Source organism: Copadichromis virginalis, linkage group LG5 (genome assembly GCF_057382275.1).
Source record: "Copadichromis virginalis isolate Kocher_CV1m ecotype Utaka linkage group LG5, C_Virginalis_male_GT1.1, whole genome shotgun sequence".
In the NCBI taxonomy this organism is placed as follows: Eukaryota; Metazoa; Chordata; class Actinopteri; order Cichliformes; family Cichlidae; genus Copadichromis; species Copadichromis virginalis.
Window position 1 is genome coordinate 7337970 of NC_140622.1, and position 27957 is coordinate 7365926.

The 27957-nt window shown below is 40.7% G+C and overlaps 1 protein-coding gene across 2 annotated transcripts; it reads left to right on the forward strand.

The window, feature by feature from the left end:
- Positions 1-685: 685 nt before the first annotated feature.
- On the forward strand, positions 686-27218 carry elk4 (ETS transcription factor ELK4). Of its 2 annotated transcripts, XR_014920379.1 has the most exons (7): positions 686-896; positions 14723-14937; positions 19097-19870; positions 21812-22054; positions 23564-23683; positions 23764-24044; positions 25845-27218. XR_014920379.1 is itself a non-coding variant. In XM_085455680.1 (6 exons), the coding sequence occupies exons 2-6, from the start codon at positions 14731-14733 to the stop codon at positions 23860-23862; spliced, it is 1443 nt and encodes a 480-aa protein (XP_085311806.1). In that variant the 5' UTR covers positions 686-896; positions 14723-14730; the 3' UTR covers positions 23863-27218. The 2 variants fall into 2 exon arrangements, 1 of the variants encoding a protein (XP_085311806.1); XM_085455680.1 differs by having other exon boundaries at positions 23764-27218.
- The last annotated feature ends 739 nt before the right edge of the window (positions 27219-27957 follow it).

The window sequence follows — 27957 nt, forward strand, 5'->3', positions numbered from 1 at the left end:
TACGAGACTTTTGTTTTCATTTCTTATCAAATTTGATTTGGACTTATGTTATTATCTGTAAGAGCAATACTACACAGAAGAAGCCCACTGCTATTTGGAACTTTTAGGTAAAACAATAACGTGACACCAACGGTCAAAACGAGCTGGTGAAGGCTACAAGTATGTGTAAAAACTGAGTGGACACAATCCCTTTTTTCATGTAATTGCCTTGCGATTTCTGCTGTGGGGATACCAGTAGTACTGCGAACTGTGAGTAGAAACGTGTCATTTCCACTGCTGAAGTTGTTTAAATCACAAGTAAAGTACTATTGTTGTTTAGCTACAGAATATATAAATTAACTACAATGACTTTGACACACCTGCAATAAACAAATAACGACAAAGGAAGTGAGCTCAGCGTGAGTTTAATGACGCATTAACGTGCTTTTGGTAGAGCAGGATTTTTTGCAACCAAAAGCAGGTGCAAACACTGAAGATTGCACGGTATAACTTTTAAGCCGATTTAATAATAACACTGCTAACATTAAACGCATATCCAGCAAGAAAAGCGACTATTCTTACACTAGTTTCGTAACTCGAATGCGTTTGATGTTCAGGTTTTACCAATAAAAAAAAAATCTAGTGCCGCCAGCACACTGAAGCAGTTGAAGGCGGATAATTCACTGAACTGGAAGTGTACGAGGAACGTTGAACGCGACATTATTTCCTGTTCAGAGGATATCTCGTCAGTGGGAGCCAAATACAGTTTAATGTGTTTGATGTTCAGGCATTTGCTTGACGTTCTGTTTGAAACTTGTTTCCTGAGCTATGGTCGCATAGAAAGCCCTCCGGAAATGTTTGGGGAATATTTCGATGCGGCTCGACGACTCGGAAATTCAGCGGGCTCCGCGAGCGAGGTAATGTTAGCAGGCAAAGCTAACGCCAGGTTAGCTAAGTGCTAACTTAGAGTTAGCAAAATAACAGACTGCTTTGATTTGTTGGTGTACGCGGATGTTTGCGCTCGCGCTAAACGTAGCTTCGAAGCTATAGCTCAAGACTTGCAAGTCTCGAGGGGGAAAAGACGTCCAGCCTGTGTTGACGGTGACGAAACTAGCAAACGTTACCTATCAACAAGTGGTCTTTTATTTTGAACTGTGTGGGTGCTTTGCTGTGACAGGGGAGAAAACCAGCAACTCTGGTCCTAGCGTTCGCACCACACGAATAACACACCTCATTTGACTGATTTGACCTAGCTGACGTTATCTGCATAGATAACATTTGCAGCTAATGTCAGGAGTTGCATAACATTCAGTGGTAATCTTCTTCCCTGGCACCAGTTTTGACACTGTCCTATTTTTGCCCTGATATCACCGGTTTAACACGACAGTTTGGGACAGATTGTGTGAGTGTGTGGGTTTGGGTATCTCCATCCCAGCAGGTTTCGATGAGTCAGGACAGATTTATTATTCCCTGGCCCATAAGAAGCTTATATGCACACATGTTGACAGATACTGACGAGAGCATAAGTCATATTGAACCTGTTACTTGGACAAAATAACAAGAATCGCAGATGAAAAAGCCAGCAACACACAGCAGCAGCAGCGATCACCTCAGTAATAAGTTGTTGTGCGCAAGAGGAGTGGAGCTGTGACTTACAGGTACATAAAACCTGCAATAGGAGATGTTATTAAAACTGAAGAGTAAGCATGAGGAAAAAACGAGCTTCTTACAAAATAAGGCAGCCACGACCTTTTCCAAAACTACATCACTTGTAGATTACTGAGACTGGGCTCCAAGCATGATCCATTAGACTTTTTAAATAAAGCTATCATGCGCATATATATATATATATATATATATATATATATATATATATATATATATATATATATATATATATCATCTGAACACAGCACTCCAAAATATAGACGGGGGTGATGTTGGGTGGCTTTTATCAATGCTTTTATTACTTTCATTTGATAAATGCGTAAAAAAATCTTTCTCACATACACACATTCGATTCTATGTACTAATGTCCTAATTAGGGCTGCCACAAACGATTATTTTGATTGTTGACTAGTCACCGATTATTTTTGCGATTAGTCGACTAATCAGATCATGTAAAACGTACGGCTTATTGCACCAGCATGTGTCTGCTCTTATATAACTATCATTAGCTTACAGCTTGATGTGTTTAAGGTATGTCCTAACTAAAAGTAAAGACAAGATGATAGTTTATTAAACTTTTGGTGAAATTTGCAGATTGTCTCAGTGGAGTTTAATAAACTCAGCTCCTTGCTATCTAAAATATAACAGGACACTGGAGTAAATTCTCGACCATCTCACACTTCTGTTTAATCAGTTCTTTTTGACATTTATTCAGCTGTGTAAAAACTATAACTTTAATCTCAGCCAAACCGATTTTCCGAGGAACAAATAAAATACTGAAAAAAGCCAAACAACAACATTTTTAAGTTATCTAAGTGACTTATATATATGAGTAGCAAAAGTCCGCGGGGGGTTTGAAAATTATGTGCTGAGAGTTCGATGTTCTGGCCGCTCTAGTGAGCCTTGAACTGAAAAACGAGCTATTGAGCTGGTGGGTAACAGACGTCTCCAAAAACGTCGGAGCACTTTTGCAAATATGTGATGTCTTGATAAACCAAGCAGATATTTGAAGTTTACACAGCTACATTCTCGCCTGAAAATATGCTAAAAGTTTATTTTGTGACCCAGAAATAGTAATAAGAGTAATATTAAAACTAGAGCTGGGCGATATGAGATTTTTTCATATCACGATATGTTTTTTTTATTTCAGGCGATAACGATATCTATCAAGATATAAGCCAAATAACTATATTTGTAAGATTTAAATGTGCCGTTGCTCACAAGTAAAATGTGAAATAATCAGCAGCTTGTTTTTATTTAAATATTTATTTCCCATAATAAGTTCAACAGGGTAGATGTACTTAAGGAACATGAGACTTTTTCAGATAAATAAAGGCAAATATTGCAAACTACACAAAAGGCAGCCGCTAAAGCGTTTAAGTTTCAAAACAGAACAAATGAAACAGACTAAATTGTCAATTCCACTTAGAAATAAAGTATTAATTCTAAAAATAAATCTTAGTTTGTTTTACAGAAGAACAGACAAAACTGACTAACTTTTGTCAATATCAAATAAACTGAGAACTAAAAGGAAATTCTCAATCTCTCCTTGTTGTATAGCTGAGCTTTTCAAACAGTTTTAACAGTTACTTTAGTCTGACAAAAGCCGAATGACGAATTAGCGCTTCCAGTCAGAGACTGAGGCTACGTCCACACGTACACGGGTATTTTTGAAAACGGAGATTTTCCGTTTTCGTTTTAAAAAATAATCCCGTCCACACATAAAGGGAGAAATGAAAGAAAACGCTGCTATGAACATGCCAAAGCAGGAGGTGGCGATAGATTCCTAACCGTGCAGAAATATTGGCCAATCAGAAGTCTAGAAGCCTCGGTGGGAAAAAGTAAACAAAGCTGGGGCATAGAAGCAGAACAGAGTCGTAAGTGTGGAGGGACAGTAACTGTGTGTATATGTAAGCATTTAAACACTGCAGAGAGTAGAATTAACAGTATTGTAGAAATTCATTTCACCGAAACAATAATGTGGCGCACAGTGTGACGCATGCACCAGTTTATTGTATTTCCAGACTTGCTTTCGGCACAATTTACAGTGCATGCTACTCTGTTTTTTGTCAGACTTGAAATAGCCGAAATACCTTCACACTACGGAACTTCTATGGCTCTTCCGTTCGACAATCTCTCCGGCATTGGAACCATCATCTGTTTTCTCTTCGGTCACGCTCGGTTGATTTTTCTAGTCGGCACACTCATTTCCTCCATTACGCGCTGGCTCCATTACGCGCTGGCTGCTTCCCAAACAAACACATGTGCGGCTTGGCACTTGTGCTGTACGTAACAAGTCACGCGACGTGACGCTGCGGCTGTGATTGGTTCGGCTCTGCGCTACTGAATTTGGATCGGCTGACCTTTTTTTTTTTTTTTTAAAAGAGGACAAGAGCGGCGAGGTCTATCGCGATAGCTTAATTTCTCTATCGAGTAAAAGTTATATCGCGATACATATCGTTATCGTTCTATCGCCCAGCTCTAATTAAAACTAAGTAGCTGCCGCCATTGTTGGAAACAGGAATTGGCTGGGCCGCACTATGAATCCTGGGATAGGTTGGGCCACGAAGGATACACCCGACCCATCCTTCACATCTGGGGAAATGAAGGACTCATTTTTCGGCCGTGTTTGGGGGAGTCTTCAAATTTGGACAGGCTTCGCCGTGTCGCTGTAATGTAATTGGCCTACAAATGCGGCCACCGAAATGTGGATACAGCTACAATACCAGGCACTGCTTCTTCTTCTTTGGGGTTTAACGGCAGCTGGACTCCTTGTACATTCCGTGCTGCCATCTTCTGTTTCAGTCAGTTATTGCACTCTTAAATCCTACTGCTTATTCCTGCGTCTTTCAAGATCTTAAAAGGCTTTAAACAACTCGTCGCCTATTAAATTAGTCATCGACGATCTTGAAAGTCGACGTAATCGTGACTAGTCGACTAATTGTGGCAGCCCTAGTCCTAATGAGGGAAAATGGTCAATAGATAAGTTTTTTTTGTTGTTTTAAAAAAAATTTTAAAGAACAGCCCTTCTTCCATTTATATCAGTGTGCATTGATATATTAGTCAACAAAACACAAACCTTCTAAGCAAAGTATTAAAAATTATTCCTATTCAACAATGATTAAGTCTCTCTAGTCTCTCATCACAAGTTCTCGGTAGCAGGGTTTTCCCTGGCTCGAAACTGGCCTTTATAGAGTTCGGAAAAAGTGTCAGCTATGTACCATCAGTGTATCAGCTAAGAAGAAACTTTACTCACATTTATAATGTTGTTTTGGCAGCATTGCTGTTGGAAATAAGTTAAGCACAGGGTTCTCAGTTCCTCACATATATGGACCTGTGCTGGTGCTGAATGATGGGGCTTGACTCAAAATGCTGGGAATTCTATGATATACTACCATTAAAGCCAGTAGGAGAGTGTGTGTGGCACAGTATTTGGACAATGAACTGTACAAAAATGGAACCCAGTCAAAACCAAAACATTGCAGCTTAGCTAGTCGATCCAGTGCCTTTTGGAAAATACAGCCAGTATGGATGGAGACAAAGATGTTGTATTTATGTGCTGTTTGTGCATTTGATTCATTGCATTCACAGAGCGCATGCATTGCATTCAGTCTTGAGAAAACTCAAGAACTCAAGACAACTGAAAGACGTTGATGACCACCACAATAGCAACCTAACCAACCAGTGCATAGCTAGCTGATTAGCATTGACTTAATTTTCAAAGAAGGGTGAGTAAATTGTGAAAAGTAAAGCAATTGTGTTCTGTGAATGAAATAATTAAATTAACGCTGGCATACAGTCAGCATAGAGCTGTAGACTGATACCATTAGTACTAGGGCTGGGCGATATGAGGAAAATCTAATCACAACATGTTTTGGCTAGAGATGGACCGATCCGATATTACGTATCGGTATCGGTCCGATACTGACCTAAATTACTGGATCGGATATCGGAGAAAAATAAAAAATGTAATCCGATCCATTAAATATCACGAAAGCACCTCACAAAACTTGCAACACCCCGTAACTCACCTCAGAACGTTAGCACGTTGGAGCAGTATGCATCACGTGATAGAGCGGCTGTGGCATGCGGGACCTGTCGGTGGTCTGGATAGCATGTGGAGCTTCGCTAGCAACCCGGCATTTCATCTCCGATAAAGTTATCCCGAGAGAAGTAAAGCAAGTGTGTAAGTCCATCTCTGAATGTTTGTAAAGCATTCCTGCGTTAAGCTTAACAAACGACTGCCTCTTCTTGCTGCTACTTCAATCATGAAACTGCTTAACGATCAGCTGATCGGCTTTTCTGTCGCGAGTCCGTGACTCTAGTTTGCTTTTGGCCCACTTTGCACCAGAAAGAGGAAACCAGCGGCTGAACAACAGCAGCACGTTTAAGCTTGATCAGCTATTGTTAGAATGTATTTAATATTACTTTCTACTCCAGGATCTTTTTCTACGTAGCTGACGCTGGTAACTGTGCAGGGGCGGATCTAGCAAAGTTTAGCCAGGGGGGCCGATAGGGCATGAACAGGGAAAAGGGGGCACAAAGACATACTTTTCTTTCTTATTCTCATTTAAAATGTCTAGCTTTTAATAAATAATTATCTGACACCCAAAGTTTTAATTTGATGTAAAATGAATAGAAGTCAATTACTGTATATAGTAACTATTAAGTCTAATATATATACCCTAGTAAGCTATAGTACTTTTTCCTTTGGGAAGGTACCATCTGTGCAGTCTGCAATTTTGTTGAAGAAAGATGTTGAATCTATTTAATATTTCTTGAAAAATAATTTATTTCTGTGCATTTTTTTCACACTGCATCAAATTAAGGTTGATTACGTCGATTAAGCATCATGAGGTGGAGCGTGAGGGGTGGTTCCCTATTTTTTATTTATTTATTTTTGTTGTTGCTGGGAGTTGGAACCCTATTAGTTAGGTTGCTTAATATTTACGCTAAGTACTCTTTAAAATACCAGAATAGGGAGGATGGTGTAGGTTTAAGTTTATTAGATTGATCAGTATTGCTGAACTATGAAATATTTTTTTTTGCATACAGGTATAACAGAATAGCTTTAGTGTAGTTGTTGTTTTAAACTTGAGTATGAACTTATACAAAATGCAGCAAGATATTTAAAAAACAGTTTTGTTGATTAAAAAACACTATATCGGATTCATATCGGTATCGGCAGATATCCAAATTTATGATATCGGTATCGGTATCGGACATAAAAAAGTGGTATCGTGCCATCTCTAGTTTTGGCTATATCATGATACACTGTATACTAATGTTGTTTTTAACTACATAGTGCCGTAGAATTCAGGAGACAAAATAAAACAATTGAAATTAAAAAGGTGTTCTTTTTGCTTATATAAAAATTGTAAAATAAAAAATGTGATGACCTCAAATTACAGATCTATACAGTGAGTGACTATAAAAACACCTGACCAAGAACAGTCACAAGTATCACAGCTGATTTATTTAACATTTTCTTTGGCGTGTAGGGAGACGTTGACATGCCGAGTTTAAAACAGTCTTCATTTTGCAGTGGATGACTTTTCAGCTGGTGGAATAAATTCGTGGTACAGCTACCTTTTGCAGCAATAGTTTTATGGAAAGCTTTGCAAATGATTGCATTTTGTTTGGCATACTCCGTATGAAATCCGAACGACAGCGAGTATTCCCTCGCATGTCTGAAACTCCCGCAGTCTCCATATTTTTCCCTATCTGGTAGTATATAAGCACGCATGCTCAGCGTAGTGTGCTAGGTAGAAAATGTCCTGGTTCGGAGGGGGAATTAATGATGCATTCACAGCATGTGGTAGAAAAAACCCCAAAGCTGATACACTGCAGACAGCTTAATATTTCCAATTTATACGTGATGATTACAATAAAGCCATTTTAACCATTGTACGTGGAAAAACTTGCAAATATGCATGAAGTATATTCAGTATATTGCCCACCCATAATTAGTACTACATGATTAATACCAGCTTACTGTTGGAAACCAACAAGCAAAAGATCCTGTTAGGGTTAGGCGCTAGAGCTGGGCGATATATCGAGTTTTTAAAAAATATCGATATATTTTTATACGAGATATAAGATGTGACAATATCTTTTATATCGATATAGTCTATGTTACGTTATAATTATACTTGTGGAGCCGCAAGTTTGCCTCTCTTTCATCCACTTTCGTCTTTACGCAACGTTACTCGGCCTCACCTCTCCTTCACTGAACACAACTCCCCTTCCTCCCCCATCGCTTCACCTGCAGGAAGAGACAAGATGGACACGGCAAATCTCCGTTAACGAGTTACTGCGCATCGCCCCGTGCGTGGGGCTGGACGGCGTCAACGTGTTAGCTAGCTAACCATGCTAACGAGCTAACCACGCTAACGCCATGCAGCCCAGAGGTGCTGCACGGACTAAAATCCTTTCATTTTCTCAAAAGTTGACAGCGCGCCTTATGTATGAATTCTGGTTGTGCTTGATGGCCGCAAACCGATTTTATGTGGAACACGGCGCTCAGCAATCTGTCAAAAATGTTTTAGTACGACTTTGGTAAGCTACGGAGCTGCACCGCTTGATGGATTGTCGGAGCATTATGGCTGAGCCTCGCGGAGTGATACGTACTGTGCTTCAACGTAATATTACCCTACTGTGTATAAGGACCATAAATGGCACCTGTTAAGAGACGTGGTTGCGAAGCGGATTTCAAACTCCAGGCTGTCAGTCACGCAGTACAAGTTGGGAACAGAGCAGCTGTGAAATCTGTCTTTGTTATTGTGCTCAGCGTCTTTTAGTTTACATTTTGACTGCACAATTGTGAGCTTTTTGTTATGCACAAAAACAACATTGTTTTCTTTTATTTATGGAGCATGATTATTTAATAAATGCTCATAATTTATTTTTGAGTAAATTTTATGTACATCTGCTCTATGTTAATAAAAGTGCCTGTGTGACATCTGGGACACAGCTTTGACTAAGAACTCTCTTTTTGTTCTTACTTTATGGCTTTAAAAAAATATATCGAGATATATAGCTTATATCGCCATCCAGCTAAAAAATATCGAGATATGAATTTTGGGTCATATCGCCCAGCCCTATTAGGCGCTTTTGCTTGTTGCTCCACTGCCTTAAATTTGATGTCATTGTTTTGGAATGAGAAACTGTCGCACGCATTCCAGTGGTGATTAAAATAATTGATAAGGCTGCAGGCATTTAATAATTCTATTTTTTTTATTCTATTGGAAACAGTTGTCCATTCCCCTTGCTTGTCACCAGACAATCGCAAATTACTGTTGAACCTTTCTTTTAACAGTAAACTAATACCAGAAAACCAAAATATACTGAACATGTTACAAGGAAGCTCATCATTCTATTGCCCTATCTTTGATAAATGCTGCGATTAGCCTGACCCAGGCTGCAAATGTGCTGTAAAACCGTGCATTCTAACATGGGTGTCTATGGAGATTGGCTACGTTTTGGAGCAGGAGGGCCACATTTAATGTGCCTGATGGTCTTAGTTGTGCAGCTCTGTTGTTAACGAATCTTGCTACAATTAGATACAAGTTGTAGAGCAGCTTGCTTGCTTATCACATACATTTTCCGCCCTCCATTTCAGATTTGTTTAGCTACATTTACTCTACACTTGCACGGTCTTTTGCTCTTAATATGCAGTGAAAAAATTGAAAGCATTTAGCTTTAGACTGTTGCTTTCCACAGCACAGCAACTGCACGAAAATTGTTGTCATAGCATTAAAGTGTGAGAAAGGACCAGAGATTCCAGGTTATTGTTTTCATAATTCTAAACAGGTTGAAAAAAGGTTACATGAAAAGTAGGATGTTGTTATAATGAAACGGTCACCTGCCCCCAGCTAAATAGAAAGAGATTGTCCACTCTTTTTTTTTTTATGTCCAAAAACTGCACGAGTCCAGAGAGTTGGCAGGATAAGGAGCACCGGAGACAAAGGGCAGCTATACTCTTGTGTACTTTTAGGGTTATGTGTAGTATCCGCTCACTCAGTATACATTTGTTCCTCTCCTGTCTTCACTATAGGACTTGCAGCAGTGTCACTCACAACATGAACTCAGCTGATTTTTTTTTCTAATTCCATAGAAGCCTTTTCCCTGCTGAGAAAAGGAAGTTCTCATTTTTCTTTTTGAAACCATATAATTAGGTGACCCTTGAGAGATGCACCCAGCTGAGGTAACAAGCAGGAAGAACTATAGTTAGGCTGTCTTGGCTGGTTTGAAGTAAGATGTACCAGTTGCCTGTGCTCTTGATTTCAAGACCACAAAGCATGGAACAAAAAGAAAATAAAAGTTGGTGCTTACAAATATGTGAGTTGCAATGTGGAGAGAGATGGCAGTCAACAACATTCTGTACACTCCTACATAGTCCTAATTAGTTATAGTGAGGACACCTGTGTTTGTGGGCTGGAATCAGAGCGCACTGTCATATCAGTAAAGTCAATCACAAGTATGAAAGAAAATCACACCGAGGACATGATCTGAAAATTACAAAACAATACAGGAAACCAAAGTGTTATCAAAAGTCAGCCTTTTGATTGTTACTCAGTTGTTTGCAGTGTTGTTGAAACCGCGATTTATCTGCAAATAACAGGACTCTTTTCTGCTAAATTAGCATAATAAGCATATTCACTTGGTGTTTTTTCCCACCATGACTCAAAGACAGTCAGAAACACATGGGCCTCAGCAGGCCTGCATATATCTAATATGTAAATGTGGCAAAAATGGAGTTTGTGCAATTCTACTGAGCTTGAAAGTCAATATTTGGTATGACAAAATCAGATTGCTCTTTTCTGTGTTCATTATTCCTTCATCTTTGACAAGATCCCCAAATGCAGTTCCAAACCATGACAGAGGCTCCACCATGTTGTACAGATGCCTGGAAACACACACTGTTGTACCTGTCTCATGACCTCTGGGTATTTGGTGATGATTTAAACCTAAGATTTGAATCCATCACTTCAAAGGTCCAGCTGCTTTTCAGTCCAGTTCCTGTGTCATTTGGCATACCTCATTCTTTTCTCCCCGTTTCTCTTCCTTAAGCATGTCTTCTTAAAAAGGACACGCTACGCACCAAAAGATCATATAAGTTATCAGTTTTTGGCTAATAACGCTTTTACTAATTGGTGCAACAGTACTATTTTGTGTTTGTCAGTGATGGCAAATTCTGTGTGTCTGAAGATAGAATTATATATTGGTTCTTTGCTAAATTCTCTTACGCTGGTTCAACCTTTGAGTTAGGTGCCTTTTGTACTTGAATGATTCATAAGTCATAATAATAAATCCTAACCCATTCCTCTGAAAATGGTCAGGTAGAAGGACTGGACTGAAAACAAGTGAGTGAAGTAAAAATTTGAAAGACATTCAGAAATCCTGGAGAACTATTGCTCAAGATTACTGGCTTTTTGGAGGCCAAATCTAAAGAAATGAGAGCTGGCTTGAGGCTTTTGAACAGTACTGTACGCCACGGTATGAGGCTATAGTGAAACTGATCGCTTCATCACACAGCCGGTAAGGATTGGACAGAGTCAAATCGTTAAGGCTGCATGGTTACACTTTTACGGGTGGCAGTCGTATTAATGCTGCTACCACTGTCATTGCTACAGTTATTGTGTTATTTGGGGGATGCACACTTCTTATGGTGACCACCTCAGACATTACCCTTCTTTAAAATTGCTGTCTACTTAAAAACCGGAGTGCAGTTATTTGTGGCTGATTTGTGAAGTGATGTAACCACCGTTCCTATGATGGCAGTTCTACATATAACACTTATATGTAACTGAGTAGACAGTTCTTAAAGTCATTTGACTGTGCCAGGGCCTCTGACTCACCGTCTTTATCAGACAGTCCATGTATGTTCTGGTAACAAAATAATGATCAAATTCACTGTTGTTCCAAGGCAGCTGGCAACTGTTAAGGTGGAATGTTTTCCTACATATAATTTAGTGCATGAGTTGGCAGCTTGAGTTGTTCTGGCTGTTTGAATGCTCAAACATCTTTGTCTTTTAGCTTTAAAAAAAGATACACACTTAAAAAACAAAACAGGGAATCAATGAAAAATAACGACAGTAAGAAGAAAATGAGACAAGAAGAGAACTATCACTGTTGCCTCATAAATGGACACTGGTCAAAATGGTCAAAAATGAAAGGGTGCCAGATCTTTTCTCATTCCTTCTGTTTCATTTTAAGAAAAAATCCACTTGCTCCAAGTCTTAGCTCAACTAGCCAACAGTGACCATTAGGGATGGGTACCGGTGTCCGGTGCCATGATGGCACCGGTTCTGACATAAACGGTAGTAACCAGACCGAAAAGCAGCGCACATTTCGGTGCTTTATTACGGTGCTTTTTTTTCCTGAGCTGTGATACACTTCTAGCCAATCATTTTACGTTTCCGAGGATAGTAGGCGGGGCCTGGTACGTACGTTCTGTTAGAGCAGAGCTACAGATTAAAAATGCCCAAGGCGAAGCGGTTAAAAGTCTGGCTGTACTTCACAGCAAAATATGCAAACTCAGCAGCCTGCAACAAGTGCTTTAAGCTGATACTGTGATACTGTCAAAGGAGGTAACACCTCAAATCCGATGAAACACCTGGCGACGCATAGCGTTTTTTTTAAAAGCCGAGAAATGCGCCGTATTTGATAGCTTGCTGCGAGACCTCACACCGAGCACATCTACTGCGGGTGGGTTGCCTGTTATGCAACATCCCCCAAAAACACGAAGAGGAGAGTCCTGGCCCCTAGCCCTGCCAGTGTAGCCGAAATGATGAGGATGATGATGGCAGCAGCAGCCGTTCTTCTCTGCGTGAGTAGCTAATTTACGTTGAGTAGGCTAACCACGTTATTAATTTATTGCATGTAAGGTGAACTAGCAAACATCATCATAGCTACATGCGGCTGTCTTCTTGTTTGATGGCAGATACTCCCTTCACCCTGGCCAAAAAGGCTAAAATGACCAAAGAAAAAGAGGGAAACGGCTAAACATGAGAGGTTTTTGGACAAAGTTTGTGTTTTTTCCATTGTTTAAGCACTGCTTCCAGCCATGAGTGATACCATATATGCTCTATAGCTGCAGAAAAGGCTAACATTGTTATCTTTTTACAAAAAAAACAGCTGAACATGAGAGGTTTTTGGACCAATTTTGTGTTCTCCATTCTTTAAGCACCGGTTTGAGCACCGTTTGAGCACCGGCACCGTTTCAAAAGTACCGATTTGGCACCGGTATCGGATAAAACCTAAACGATACCCATCCCTAGTGACCATTTATTTTGGTTTTGTCGGCCCTCTCTCAACATACTCTTGAGTGGTGATTGCATCTTCTAGCATTTGAAAAGATGTGCATTAATTAACCAAGCTGTAAATATTCTTATAGCAATCTTTGTCCGAGTTCTGTCACAGTTATCCAGAATTGCACATCAATGATTCTCATCCTCAGCTCCTCCCCTCGTGTCTTAATCACTCCCACTAGAAATGTGAGCAGAGGAGGCAAGAAAACAGCCTTCTAACTTCTAACAAAAACGAGTCACCTTTGACTTGGATCCATCACTTTAAAGCAGTGCCAATTAAATGTGACCTTTGACATACTGTTCTGTTATAGTGTAACTACTGTTGTGCCTGTGATAACGAGGTGTGTTATTTTTGGTTCAGAATAACTGGTATTTAGTTTCAAAGTGTAAATGCGCCTGGAAGAACTTGTTACTTTTACATGATTTGTGTGTGTGATTCTGTCTTTGCCTTCCAGGCACTCGAGCAGCTGTTTGGTGTATGGCAGAATGAGTCTGTTAGATAAAGAGACAATTTTAGCCACATGAAATCAAATGTAATTGATTACTGTGTGGGTAAATGTGTGTTGAATCTGTTATGAATAAGGGTGCTAATTTTAGTGTGAAGTGGAGGCAGTCACTTATCACTTATACTTATTATACTTAGGACTCACCCGTTTTTATTCTTTGTACTTTTTGAGGGTGTTCAGGCGACTGTATCCCCAGAGAATGGAAAACAGTCTCAAGTTTCTGGGAAAGACCAAGAATGGAATTGTGTGTGGGATCCTTTTTTTTTTAAATTTTAGATCCTTTTAGGTATTTTTTTTTTATTTATTTTTTTTATTAAATTGTTTAATGTAAATCCAGTATTTGTGTTAGTGACCGTTTCTATTGTAGTTTATAATACGGAAAATTGTTTTGCTTGTCGTAATTGCCTTTTGTAAAATTTGGAAACAGCCCTGTCTAGCAAAGCGTGGGCCATTAGCAGCAGGGTAGAAATAGCTGCCTGCTACCCAGTCGGGGGTTGCTGCTTGTGGATGTCACAAGTGCTTCATAGTCCCGCAATGTTGAACACTACATTAAAGGCATGGTACATTAAAAATAACAAACGCTGGTCTGCACCAAGTTCTTCCTCTCTGGTCAGTGATCGAAGCTTAGCTGCTGTCAATTCAATTCACAACACGGTGCAGTGCAACAACATATCAGACACTTTTTTTAAATCACACACAGAGAAACAGTGAAAGGCATGAAGTTTGATCATCTTTATAAAAAAACAAACCCATAAAAGTTCTTTTAAAGAGTCCTGGGGTGAGAGAAGGAAGACAGGACAAAAGACATGCTGTGGAAGAGAGACAGAGGTTAATAACAGATGATTCAATGCAGAGAGGTCTATTAACTCATATACAATATATACATAAACACCTCTGCAGATGACACACCTGTGCATATCTTGGGCCCCTTCAGCAAGTGATTTTCCATTTAGTATGAGTGTGTCATGGTCGTAAACAACCGCAGTCGTTCAGAATGCTCCTGCTCACCAAGATATGAAGACGAACCAAAGTGACTGTGTTCTCTGCGTATTAGAAATTTCCATCGAAGATTTTTGACTCAGTCCAGCTGGTAAAGAAACAAGTCTTCCGTTTATTCAGCAGAGTGTGTGGCTGCATTATTATCTAGCAATTCAGTTCAATTTTAGTTATACAGCGCCAAATCACATGATTTAATACTGACCCAAAGCATCATTTTTTTATTTATTTATTTGTCCCTGCCTTGTTTTTTTTTTTCAGTGACAGACATGGACAACTCCGTCACCCTGTGGCAGTTCCTGCTTCAGCTTCTGTTGGATTCCAACAATGAGCAGCTCATCTGCTGGACCAATGACGAAGGGGAGTTCAAACTGCTGCAGGCTGAGGAGGTGGCCCGGCTGTGGGGAGCCCGCAAGAACAAGCCCAATATGAACTATGACAAACTGAGCAGGGCACTCAGATACTACTATGACAAGGTAAGCACGTCTATAGTCTTCTATCAGGTGAGATACATCGCAGCTGAAAGCTCAGGGTTTTTTTGTTCTTCAAGTAACAGTTATTACACTTTCAGTTCATTAAGACTGAACATAAACCATTCATTGTTCTTCAGTATTCTTAAACATTCAACCAATTGCAGGCTGGTGTTCATGTAGGCCAGATGATGTCAGGATATGTTTTTTCCTGTGGCTGATAGGGTGGGTACTGTGTGGTTGGTGGGCTACCAGCTGCTGTGAGCCTTAACTGCCTTGAAAAGTTGTTCTTTTGTTTTGTTTTATTATTATTTGGGTGTTTTAAAAATCCCCCTCACCCAGCTGAACATGGCTATTTTAAAGAAGCTAGCAGAGGCAAAAGGGCTAAAGCTACTCATAGCCAGTCACAAGCTAGCAGGCTAAGTACAGGCAAAGGATCAAAGTGGTTATGAGGAGAATTATAGAGACAGGTGAAAAAGAGAGTAGCGTAAAAGTCTCTTTATCGAAGGAGTTTATAAACATACTGCAACGTGATACGAGTTACTGCCATTTGTTTTGCTGTACGAAACTGTTGCACCTGCTTCTGTGTTGTAAGCTAAAATATGTCAGGTCACTTGTTTTCAGAGTTTGTACCTCTTACAGCAGGAGAGCAGTTTATTTTCAGTTGTTTAAGTGAGAACTTGTGAAAACTGTAAAGTTGAATCATTTCTGTTATTGTGAAAATAAAACTTTTTATTGAAGAAAAGTTGTTTTTTATTTTATTATAGGTTTTAGAAAGAAAATCGGGTATAAAAAGAAGATCTGTATCGGCGGGATGCAGTTACAACAAATCAGAATCAGCCAAGAAAGTTGCAGTGATTGCAACTGTAATAATCTGAATCTGAGACTGGTCTGTTACTGGTAACTAGAGCTGGGCGATAGAACGATAACGATATGTATCGCGATATAACTTTTTCTCGATAGAAAAATTAAACTATCGCGATAGACCTCGCCGCTCTTGTCCTCTTTAAAAAAAAAAAAAAAAAAAAAAAAAAAAAAAGAACAGCCAATCCAAATTACGTAGCGCAGAGCTGAACCAATCACAGCCGCAGCGTCACGTCACGTGACTTGTTACGTACAGCACAAGTGCCAAGTCGCACATGTGTATTTGTTTGGGAAGCAGCCAGCCACCGTACCGCCCGGGTAATGGAGGAAATGAGTGTGCCGACTAGAAAAATCAACCGAGCGTGACCGAAGAGAAAACAGATGATGGTTCCAATGCCGGAGAGATTGTCGAACGGAAGAGCCATAGAAGTTCCGTAGTGTGAAGGTATTTCGGCTATTTCAAGTCTGACAAAAAACAGAGTAGCGTGCACTATAAATTGTGCCGAAAGCAAGTCTGGAAATACAATGAACTGGTGCATGCGCTACGTCCACACGTACCCGGGTATTTTTGAAAACGCAGATTTTTCTATGCGTTTGCACCTTTTGTCCACACGTAAACGGCGTTTTTGGTCACTGAAAACGAAGATTTTTGAAAACTCAGTTTTTGCATTTACGTGTGGACTAGAAAAACGGAGAAAACGCAGCGTCAAAGGTGTGCGCATTTTTTGACGTCACACTGTGCGCCACGTTATTGTTTCGGTGAAATGAATTTCTACAATACTGTTAATTCTACTCTCTGCAGTGTTTAAATGCTTACACACAGTTACTGTCCCTCCACACATACGACTCGGTTCTGCTTCTATGCCCCAGCTTTGTTTACTTTTTCCCACCGAGGCTTCTAGACTTCTGATTGGACAACATTTCTGCACGGTTAGGAATCTAGCTCCACCTGCTGCTTTGGCATGTTCATAGCAGCGTTTTCCTTCATTTCTGCCTTTATGTGTGGACGGGATTATTTTTTAAAACGAAAACGGAAAATCTCCGTTTTCAAAAATACCCGTGTACGTGTGGACGTCGCCTCAGTCTCTGACTGGAAGCGCTAATTCGTCATTCGGCTTTTGTCAGACTAAAGTAACTGTTAAAACTGTTTGAAAAGCTCAGCTATACAACAAGGAGAGATTGAGAATTTCCTTTTAGTTCTCAGTTTATTTGATATTGACAAAAGTTAGTCAGTTTTGTCTGTTCTTCTGTAAAACAAACTAAGATTTATTTTTAGAATTAATATTTTATTTCTAAGTGGAATTGACAATTTAGTCTGTTTCATTTGTTCTATTTTGAAACTTAAACGCTTTAGCGGCTGCCTTTTGTGTAGTTTGCAATATTTGCCTTTATTTATCTGAAAAAGTCTCATGTTCCTTAAGTACATCTACCCTGTTGAACTTATTATGGGAAATAAATATTTAAATAAAAACAAGCTGCTGATTATTTCACATTTTACTTGTGAGCAACGGCACATTTAAATCTTACAAATATAGTTATTTGGCTGATATCGTGATAGATATCGTTATCGCCTGAAATGAAAAAAACATATCGTGATATGAAAAAATCTTATATCGCCCAGCTCTACTGGTAACACCACTTAAGTAACACAAAGAGTGACTAGTGAAACAGACTTAGCTTTCAAAGGTAACGGAGGCAGAGGGTAAAGAGCCAAAAGCACACAGTTGTGACAATTTCTCAATTTTTTTTCCTTAGTCTGAAAAGATATATACCCTCTATGGTTTTTGGACTCCTCATTTTGAAACGTGCACTTTGGAGCCAAAGCTGACCATATTTATAAACTGTACAATGCAGAGAACTACAGCGGTAAGTAACAGACTAATAAAATGACTGAATTTCACTGAAATTGAAGCACAGACTTATTGAATGGGTTTTGTCTCCCAGCGGGACGTTATTTATCAAATTAGGCCATTAACATACTCAAACCCTCAAATGTGGTCAAGCGATCGAGTTCTTTGACTCCAATTAGCAGAGCTAAGGCCTAACCATAACCGCATCTGTCAATCCAAGCTGACATGCTCCTTACTGTAAACCTCAGTAAAATCCAAACAGGAGAAGTAAAAACAAAAACCCCTCAGCTACCATGCATTTGTTGTGAAGGAGTAAAATAGCCATTAGTTGGAAAACCATTTTTAAACTGGGATGTAAATATGCTTTTTCACGATGTCAAGTTAAGGCTTTTAAACTGGGAGTCTGTGGTGATCACTTTGCTTTTGCAGCCAGGTTCAAGTGACCTTTAGAGGACCTGCAGTTTACTCATGGTAGCGTCATTCAGCTTCAGAGATGGCACCTTGGGCTGAGGGCCATACAGGTTCAGATCATCTCTGATTTCTCTAGTAGAGATCAGCAATAGTTTTCCCACTAAATGTGCAGCACAGTCTCCTGGCCTTGTTTTCTAGATACTGATGATTGTTTTCAAAATAAGATAACGCTGGAGTATATGACATTAGCACAGTTAATCTATGATGAATCACTTGTTCTATTCTTGTCCTATTTCTCGAATTTCAAAAAGCCCCTGAGGTCAGATGAAGCAGAAGGGAATTTTAAATTTGAATATTTAAAAATGCTCCCCGGCATGTTGTCCGGGAGGCAGAATGTTAACTACATAAAGACTCACATTCCAAAACGTGTACTGTAAGTTTGATCACATTCTGATGTGTGTGAAATCAGGTGTGCAGCTGTTGTGTGTTTTGAAGCAGCAGCTGGAGACTCGGAGGTCGTTTCTTCCAGGCAGCTGCATCAAAGAGCAACCATTCCAGAGTATATACAGACGTATAGAAAAACAGTTTTCAGTAGTAATCTGTGACACATGTGGCACCATGATTGGCTTCAAAGCAGTAGTAATGTCACCGAATCATTCCCACTTCCTCTTTAAGTACCACACTTGGTTGTCTACAATAAGAGTCAAATGCATTTTTGAGTGTGGGGAGGGGCCTTTCAAACCTACTGCTCTGTGACATGTTGAAGAGAAGGAGAGAGCTGTCTGTCTCCCACTCTGCTCGCGGTTTGGCTGAGTCTCAGGCTGACCCTGTGGGCGTGCAGGGCAGGGCTGGTCTGGTATGTTTGGCTGCAGCATTCGTGGTTTAGTAGATTCGTACAGACAGGAAAGACGGATCTGTCCCACGCACAAAGCCTTTCTGTGGTTTGACTCTATATTTTTTCTTAGAAACATACTACCACAGTCTCACACTGCACTAGCTGTGTGCGTGCATAATTATCACGCTGTGTTTCTGTTTTGTAGAACATCATAAAGAAGGTGAACGGTCAGAAGTTTGTCTATCGCTTCGTGTCCTATCCTGACATCCTCAAAGGAGACGTCGCTCGAGCAGAGGGCGTGGATGCGGGCGCAGGGGGTACCACTCCACTATCGAAGAGGGCAGACGACATTGTGCAGGAGGCCGAGTCTGGCGACAGAGCCAGGGTGGGAGTTAGCGCAGCATCTCTGGCCTCCAGCACCAAGCAGTCGAACCGCAATGACTACATTCACTCTGGCATGTACACGTCCTTCACGCTCAACTCGCTGCAAAATGGGCGGCAGCTCTTCAAGTCCATCAAAATAGAGAATCCAGCAGAGAAGATGGCTGAGAAGAGGGCTGTCACTGCCGCTTCACAGGGCCAGGAGACGCTGCCTCAAACGCAGCAACCCACTGCTTTGCCCTCGGTCATCAAGTTCGGAAACACCCCTCAAAAACCAGCACCAGCACTGCCTCCTCAGGTTGCTATAGAGCCCGGCCTCATGCCCAGCCCCTTGGATTCTCTTCAAACTCCTCCCCGCAGGGCTGAAGACATCAGCACACACTCCTCCCTGCCACCACAGACCATTTACTCATTCGATAACATCCGCCCATCAGAACCAACGTTCAGCCTCCCAGATCTGACCTCAACCAGCCCCTCGCCCAATCTAGTGCCAGACTCTTCCCAGGAGCTGGTGATTGACAGCGACATTGAGTCTGGATCTTCTCAACCCACAGACGCTCAGGCACCGGAGCCCACAAATTCTCAGGCACAGGAGAAGGCAAGTATACATTCAAACGCAGAGAGACAGTCACTCTGCTCAGTGGAACAATCACACATCATCATAGTACAGTACTGTGCAAGAGCCTTGAATCATGCCTCAATTTTAGTTATAATTAAAACTGAAATTATTAAAATTTTTCTTGGAGGTGCAACGATTTATTGAAACATGTGCAAACAGACGTGGAAATACAGTACACATGAGATTGTACAATTTTAAAGAGCTTGAAACTCCATATTTGGTATGACCACCTTTATTCGTCAGCGGTACTTTAAGTAGTCTTTAGGAAAAGTTCTCCAGACTTCTTGAAGGACATTGAAAGCCCTTGTTTGGATGTTGACTACATTTTGTTCTGTTTCTGTTAAAATGTTCCCACGCTGCTTCAGTGCTGGCTCTGGGTGGGTCACTGACTGATAGTAGGGCTGTGCGATATGACCAAAATCTCATATCCCGATATATCGTCCCGACAACGCTATAAATCACAGAAATGTAACATTTTCTGTAAATTCTGTGAATCTCGGGCAGCTCGACCTGCGTGAAGTGTTCTCAGCTGCGCGTCATGTAGCTGGAGTCGAGTGTTTTAACTGATGCATGAAACGATACATTTTTAGACATAGTTTTGGGTGCCTTGAAAAGCGCTATATAAATCCAATCCATTATTATTATTATAGTTGTAACGGCCGCCGTTTTCTTTGTATTTATTACACGGCGTGCTGCGGGGAAAAGCCTGTTCTAACGTTTGAGTCTAAGGTTTATTTTGAGCACCTGACGGCTCTTTTTTACTTCTCATCCATAAACTGTCTCCATACTCTTGCATAGGTGGTAGAGGTTTGCCGGGTTTCAGTCTGAGGTGGGAACCGGTTTCCTGTATAATTTGCATAGTACAGTTTTCTGGTCCATGGCAGACTTTTCATAACCAAACCATGTACATGCTACAGAGGGACACGACCTCTGCTGTGTTTAACAGACTTTGGATGCTCACTGTTGGCAGTTTTGCCAGCCTTTCCTTCCCAGAACATGACCTTTAGATACTGTTCATCTGCTATAAGTAATTTTTTTGCCCCTTCTTTTTGATATGCCAAGTTTGCAGCTAATAGCTCTTTCTGAGTCACCTTGCAAAAAGTGCAAAAAGAAATAGGATTGCCAAGTTTTCTGTTACATGTATATACAACACTGTTTATTTATGTGCCTTTCTTTTTTGCTTGAATGATTCATAGGTCAGTGTTAAGCGACTAAAGAAACAAAACCAAAAAAAGGACTTGGGGAAAAGGCAGCCAATGTCTGCAGAAAAATCTTTGACAGGCCTTCAGAAAGTCTGGAGAACTCTTGTTCAAGATTACAGAAAACCACACAAGTCTGGAGTTTTACACAGTACTGGATATCATACATATTTTGAGTTTTCAAGCAGTTCATTTTCTTTAAAAATGGTAGAACTTTTTTAATAATACAGGATATTTGATTTAGTTTATTATGTGTGTTTTTATATTGATAGTAATAAAAAGAACGTCAAAGTGTATTTTAGAATTCTGCAGCTGCTTTTTTGTGATGCCTTAAATACTGGTGATAAAACAACTGACTGGATTACTCCATAAATTTTACAGTCCTGTCAACGTTTGACTTTAATCTCCTCTCAGCGCTACACTCGATGCACCTTTACCAAGGTTATTATAGTTAAGTAGAACTCAGCTAAAACTTTGACTTGTCTGTTAGAATATATCTTTTTGACGTGGTACACCTGACAAATACCCCTCCATATAATGAAAAGTAGAACTAATTGAAAACAATAAACACCAATTTAAACTAGATATTTTATAAATAAAGTTAAATGGAATGAGCATGCCCACTAAAGTCACTATGGACTCCTGTTCTAGTTCTCTTTGGCGGGGTTGTGTTGTAGTTTGAATATGTCAGAGAAAAAACAGAGAACCTGTCTTTGAGCAGCAGATGGAGAGCAGCGTTGTCCTGTCTGGAGATGAGACCAGCATGTTGGACACTGAAACCAGTTCCTCCTCAGTGAGCAGCAGCACCACAGTCAGCACCCAGAGCTCAGGAAAGGCACGCAAGCCCCCCAAAATCCTGCACCTCAGCCCACCAGCTCTGCTCGTCACTGCCTCTGACTTCTCCCCCATGAATCTCTGCAGCCCCTCACTGCCTACTGCCTCGCTCACACCAGCAATGCTTCAGGTGAGTTCACAGAAACGGCTCAAACAGGTAGTGATCATGTCCAGCAGGGGGCAGCAGTGCTTCAGGATTAACTGATGCTCCCTTGCTTTGTTGTGTGTTTGAGTCTTCCTGGTCATGCTATTTACAGATCACATGCCTGCGTGCGCTGCTGTATAAAATGTCACAGTCTGTTAGATGTAATTGTGTTGTTGATTCACTATTTGTCCCCCAGCAGGCCAGCCAGGTCTGATCATGAGATCCAGCTCAGACTGAGTTCATGTTTTCTCTGTTCGCAGCCTGTGATGGAGTCAGAGCTGCACTGGTGGCATCAGAGGTTTTAGCTGTAGTTTATTTTTAATGCATGGTGATCCATCCTGTTATTTCCTGTCTTTCTATAAAACTAGATCAAAATCCTATCCAGATATTTTTAGACTGAATGGGGATCTTTTCAACTAAAGCAATGTGTGAGAGGTCTCGATCACTTTTAATAACAATGAAAGAGTAATTTCCAAGGTGTCATGTAAAAGCAGTTTGCTTCTGTTTGAATGTCTCTTTATGTTTTCAGGAAACTATTGTTCTTTTTTCTGATGTCTAACATAATGTCTGTGTTGTTGGGTAAAGAAGTTTTGCCACTGGGGAAAAAGTCTCCTACGTCACACAGCCTGGGACTTGTTTGTCTCAATTTGGTCACTTGGTATTTATTATTCTGTGTATTGTCTTTGAATGTGTCAGTGTGTGTCCTGCCTTAGACATCGTCATTATATGCCACATATAGTGTAATAACTGAAATAACACAAATAGAAATGAGTAATGTTAAAAGAGTCATGTGAGCAAGACGAGCCTGTAGAGATTCTCTAGAGCTGTTCTTGCAAAAGCAAAGTGTGTTTGGCACCACAAAGGATTCAGATCACAATTCTGATTGCAAAAACTGCCAGACAATAAACAAAAAAGAAAACCAAGTGAAAGTGCTTTGGCACTAACTCGGTGGTAGTTGTTCCTTTGGTTTGTGATTCTCTCTCCGTGCCATATCAGATCATATATCACATGCATATTTATTCATTCAAGTAGCTGTGGATGTGCAGATTCTCTATGATCCCCTTGGGTATCCTGCAGCATCCTAAGCATCCTACTTCCCGGACCTTGATAAGGTCTATTAGTGCGTTGTAATTGCATTCTCAGGGTTCCTCCGAGAAATACATGCTGCTGCTGCTAATGGGCAACACTGGAGTCGAACAAAAGCATCGTGATCCTAACAGTTAGACTAGAAATAAACTCCAAAAATGCAACGTGACACCTCTGTGCAGCACAATGACTAGAAAGTCATGACTCTGTGTTTTTGCATATTTGGATAGTGAAACAGTGAAGATGGAGAGGGAAGACATGCAGCAGGCCGCTGCTCTCTCACTGAGCCAAACTGACACCCAATGTGTATTTATTTATTTTAAAAAATCTGCTATAAAAACATCTTTATCATTTATGCACATTAATCTCAGTCTAGTTTAAGTGTGGGCCTTGTTTTGTCCTCCTTAGACTCCAACGCTTCTGCTGACTCCAAGCCCGCTTCTCTCCAACATCCACTTCTGGAGCACGCTCAGTCCGGTCGCTCCACTCAGCCCAGCCACGCGACGCCAGGGAGGCCACCTGTTCCAAGTCAGTGCCGCTCTCTGCTCTCAGTCAGTCTTTCTGTATCTATCGGTGCATCTAACTCACCCCTTGATAATCTCTTTCAGTTTCCATCAGTCGTCACCCCCCAGTTCCAGATCCCAGTGCACAGCATGGACGGGACCAACACACCTGGCCCCATTTCACCGGACCCTCAGAAAACATAGGAGTAGCCCGTCTCCTTCTCCCCTCAGTACCAACACATTTGGACCCAGAAAGCCAGACACCTACTCTTCTCCCGCTCCTACTCCACCTTCTCCACCCACATCCAGGACGATGAGCTGAGTGTTTATTTCACATCACTCTGGTGCTTTGAAGTTCTCTGCCACAGGATTCACACTACGCTCAGGTGTGTGGAGAAGTGTCGGCAGGCCTGCTGTGTGACTGCTTTGCTGTGCTCGTTTATTTTCATCTTCACTATTATCTTAATAATATCAACACACTTAAACAGAGTCTGGCTTTTTTGGGGCTCCTTGTGTCACAAAAGTTGAAAGAAAGTTGTTTTTTGAAACCCCTTTTTTATGGAAGCAGATGTGCATGTGGACTGAACCCTCAGCAGCTGCAGTCTTCATACCTGGACACACGGAGCAGCTGAATCTTTCCTTTTATAGACTCAGACCTTCTTTTCTCGTGCTAAAGTGTTCTTGCCAAACACGACACCGGGCCTGCTCACGGTGATTCTGTTTGGTTTTGTGCTCAGTCCTTAACTTTTCCTCTAGTTTAAAGGATTTATTTCAACCTGCATGTTTACCTGCAGCTCCTCTATCTTTCAGCCAGGTCTCAACACAAATTTAAATGTTAAGCCTAGCCTCAGCTGCTCTGTCTTATCGTAACATGTGGCCATAATCCAAGCTGAACCATGAACCTTGCCTCGGTGTATCAGCTCTAGTGAATTGTGCGTCTCTAGTAGAATAGGGCTGAAATCCAGCATGAGCTGGTCTGCCTCCGGTTGGTAAAGCTTTCACGTGGGAATGAAAGAAAGCGAAGCCATAACTCTTTCTCCAAGCAACGACAAATCCTTCATTTGTAATTCAGGCATCATGTTAACGGCTCTTACCATAAGTGTCTCAAACAAACCATGTAAGAGAAAAGCCGAGAGAAAATAGCATAGCAGCCACTCTACTGCCACTCCAGCAGAAGCCGCTAAAGCTCAGTGATTAATATGCATAACATTAGTTCAGTATGGATGAAAGCTCACCTGTGCCAACACCAGTTTATCATTATCTGATGTAGTTATGCAAAAGACAGGTGATGTGGAGAAGTCTCCAGTACAGCATTAAAATGTATGTTTACAGCCTCTTGTTTCCTAACACTGAGGCTTCAAAATGTTTAAACCAAAACCAATTGGCAATGTCGTGGAGACTGTGTCCATCTTCTCTGTACAATTTGTTTAACATGCAGTAAAAATGGCAGACATCATATATACTGGGTTATTCTGTCAGCTGAGCTGGTGTTTTTAAAGACGTAATATCTTTGAGCTGATGTATTAGTTGATCTTTGGTGGGAGCTGAAACCAGAAGGATTCTTCTCCCAGGAAACATTCCCAGCATCTTTTACAGCCTCACTGATATCTGACGTGTTGCTTGGCGTGTCAGTGCTGTTGTTGGTTCCCAGCACTGGCTGTTAGTCATCTGAACATGCAGTGACGAGCCAAAGCATTTATGGTCACCTCTCATCATATGCTAATGAACCTTCATGTGCCACAGTGCACACCTGCTGTGTTGGGGATTATATCAGACAGTTGAAGGTGGTTTGTTGGTTACTACCCCACACGCCAGCCTTGGTGTTCCATATGTGTTGTCGCTGGCCATTGTAAGAGCTATCTGCTTGCTTCTCCGAGATTTACTAGTTCGCAGTTCGCTCACAGTACCTTTAAACACACCCCAGATTATTCTCTCTTCATGAGAGCAGCCATCATGTTGTGGCTCATCTGCAGAAAAGCTCCTTCCCCCTTAGGACCCTCTATTCGCTGATCAGCCATGAGAGGTTTGCACCTTCTTTGCCACTGATTTTAAAGCCATACGTCTGAGTGACAGACTGAAATCCCAAAGGTGGTAAATCCCACCTTTCTATGCTAAACATGCAAATTGTACATGACATGTTTACACAATACTTGGATAAAACACACTGAATTTTGTGTGTTTACCAGACTTTGCACCCCAGGGATGGATGTTGGGGAGTGGGGGAACTTACTGCTCATTTCTGCTCAACTAACTGACCCCACTGTCCATCAGAGTGATATATGGTGCCTTACCACAGCCGCGCCCACGTCTCTCCCGATACTGGATGGAGGTAAAGCGATGGAACAGTATACCACAGCTCTCCTCTTCGCTTTTATGCCATATCTTAGACCAAACCCCGGAAGTTTGGAGTAAAACTTCACCAGGGATGTTTTGTGCACAAGCACACTGCAGCTCAAATGTGCCGCAGTGACCTTCTGGATGCTTTACTGTACATACGGACAGCAACATGCACAGCATGTAAAATGTAATCAGGCAGTGTATTAAAGTTGGCAGCCATGTCTGTTTCCAGCCTGCTTCTCAATGTTCTACTCAGAAAGTATATGAATATATATAGAAGACCTGTTTAAGCTTTTGTTTGTGTGTAATCTTCTTTATTTTCCTGTAACACAAATAGAATTTTAAGATTAATTTCTATTTTTGTAATGGCCAAGTAGTTAGATGTCTCCTATGTTGGGTTTTCTGATTTAATGTTCTCTCTGTGCATGTGTTTCCTCTTGTGGATTTAGGAGGAGGTGGCAACGACGGCCCCGTGGCGATGTTGGCCATTTTTGTTTTGTTTTGTAGGGAATCAAAGCCTTATGGGATAAATCTAAATCTGCATTTTCTATGTTATGTGTTTTGATAATAGTGCTGATATTGTAAATGCAGATGTTGTGATGAAACGTTTGCACTTAAATCTTCGGGGTTCCTGTAGTATTGGATTCTGTCACTTTTCTATGCCTCAGAGTTGCTCTTTGAAATGTTGTTTGCTTACTGAGAAATGTCTATTTTCCCAAAGGGAGGAAACAATTATGCACTTGGTATTTTATATGGCAAACAAGAGTTTAATCTTTTACCGTGTATCAAATAAATTTACAATAATTTGTAATCAGGCACTGCCACTTAATATTTATTTGTATGACTTTATACCCAATAGAATTGGTAAGCTATATTGCATATTTTTGCAGTAACTTTAATGAAAAAAAACTATGAAATAGCTGGAATGTGACCTCAACCTCAACTCCATTTAAAATTTCCTCTTGGCCTTTTATTCATCGACATATTTGTTTTTGTATTCTGATTTTATTTTATTTTTTCCCCCCTTGACTTTTCCTTCAAATGTAAAATCTTGTTTTGGACAAATTGAGCCCCTTCTTGCTTTGTATTGTCCAGTTCTCCAACTGTTTGATGCTTTTTTCAAATGTTTACAAGCTGCTTGTCTTAAGTGGCGTATTGATGTGCGAGGAAGTGTTTATATCAAAAGAGTTAGGTGAGACCAATAATAAAAGATCTCTAACTGACTGCTTCTTTAATGTCCGCCAGGAAACAAACACGCGCATACACTCACACAAATCAGTTTCACTTTTAAATGAATTTCACTTTCTAAACGTATTCAGACTCAGAAAAAGTGAATTTAATTTTATTGACTGTAAATGATCAGGAATAGCCTCTAAATACATCGATTCTCTGTTGTAATTCCAGTAGTGCTGTAGTCCAGCAGCATCAGCATCAAGCTTGAAAACATTGCTACATTGTCTACATCACCACTTTGAATACAAGTTGTTCCAGACTAGGTTATGTGCTTAAGTTACCACATTGATCTGTCCAGTTCAAACAGTGAAAGCGTCTTGACTGAAAACTCTTGAAAGACTTTAAGAATGAACCTTAATAAACTCTCACATATTAAGAATTTAATGTGCCCAAAGGTGTTTTGGCATGCAGACTGAAACAGCCAGGGATCAAACCACCAACCTTCTAATTAACAGATGACCTGCGCTGTCTCCTGAGCTACAGCCACCTCAGGTCGCTCCTGAATGAAGTGTGAGAAGCTTCTGAGCTGTGCTAAGGACGCAACAAACTGGACTTTTGTTCTGTGATCCGGTCCTCTTTTCAGATTAAAGCAAATTTTGTACTTCATTCGAAAATCCTGGAGGAAGAGTGGAGAGGCAGTAAGTCCAAGGTGTTTGAAGTCTAGTGTAAAGCCTGTGATGACTCTTGCACCATGTCCTTTGCTGGTATTTGTGGTGGTCGGTCCACTAT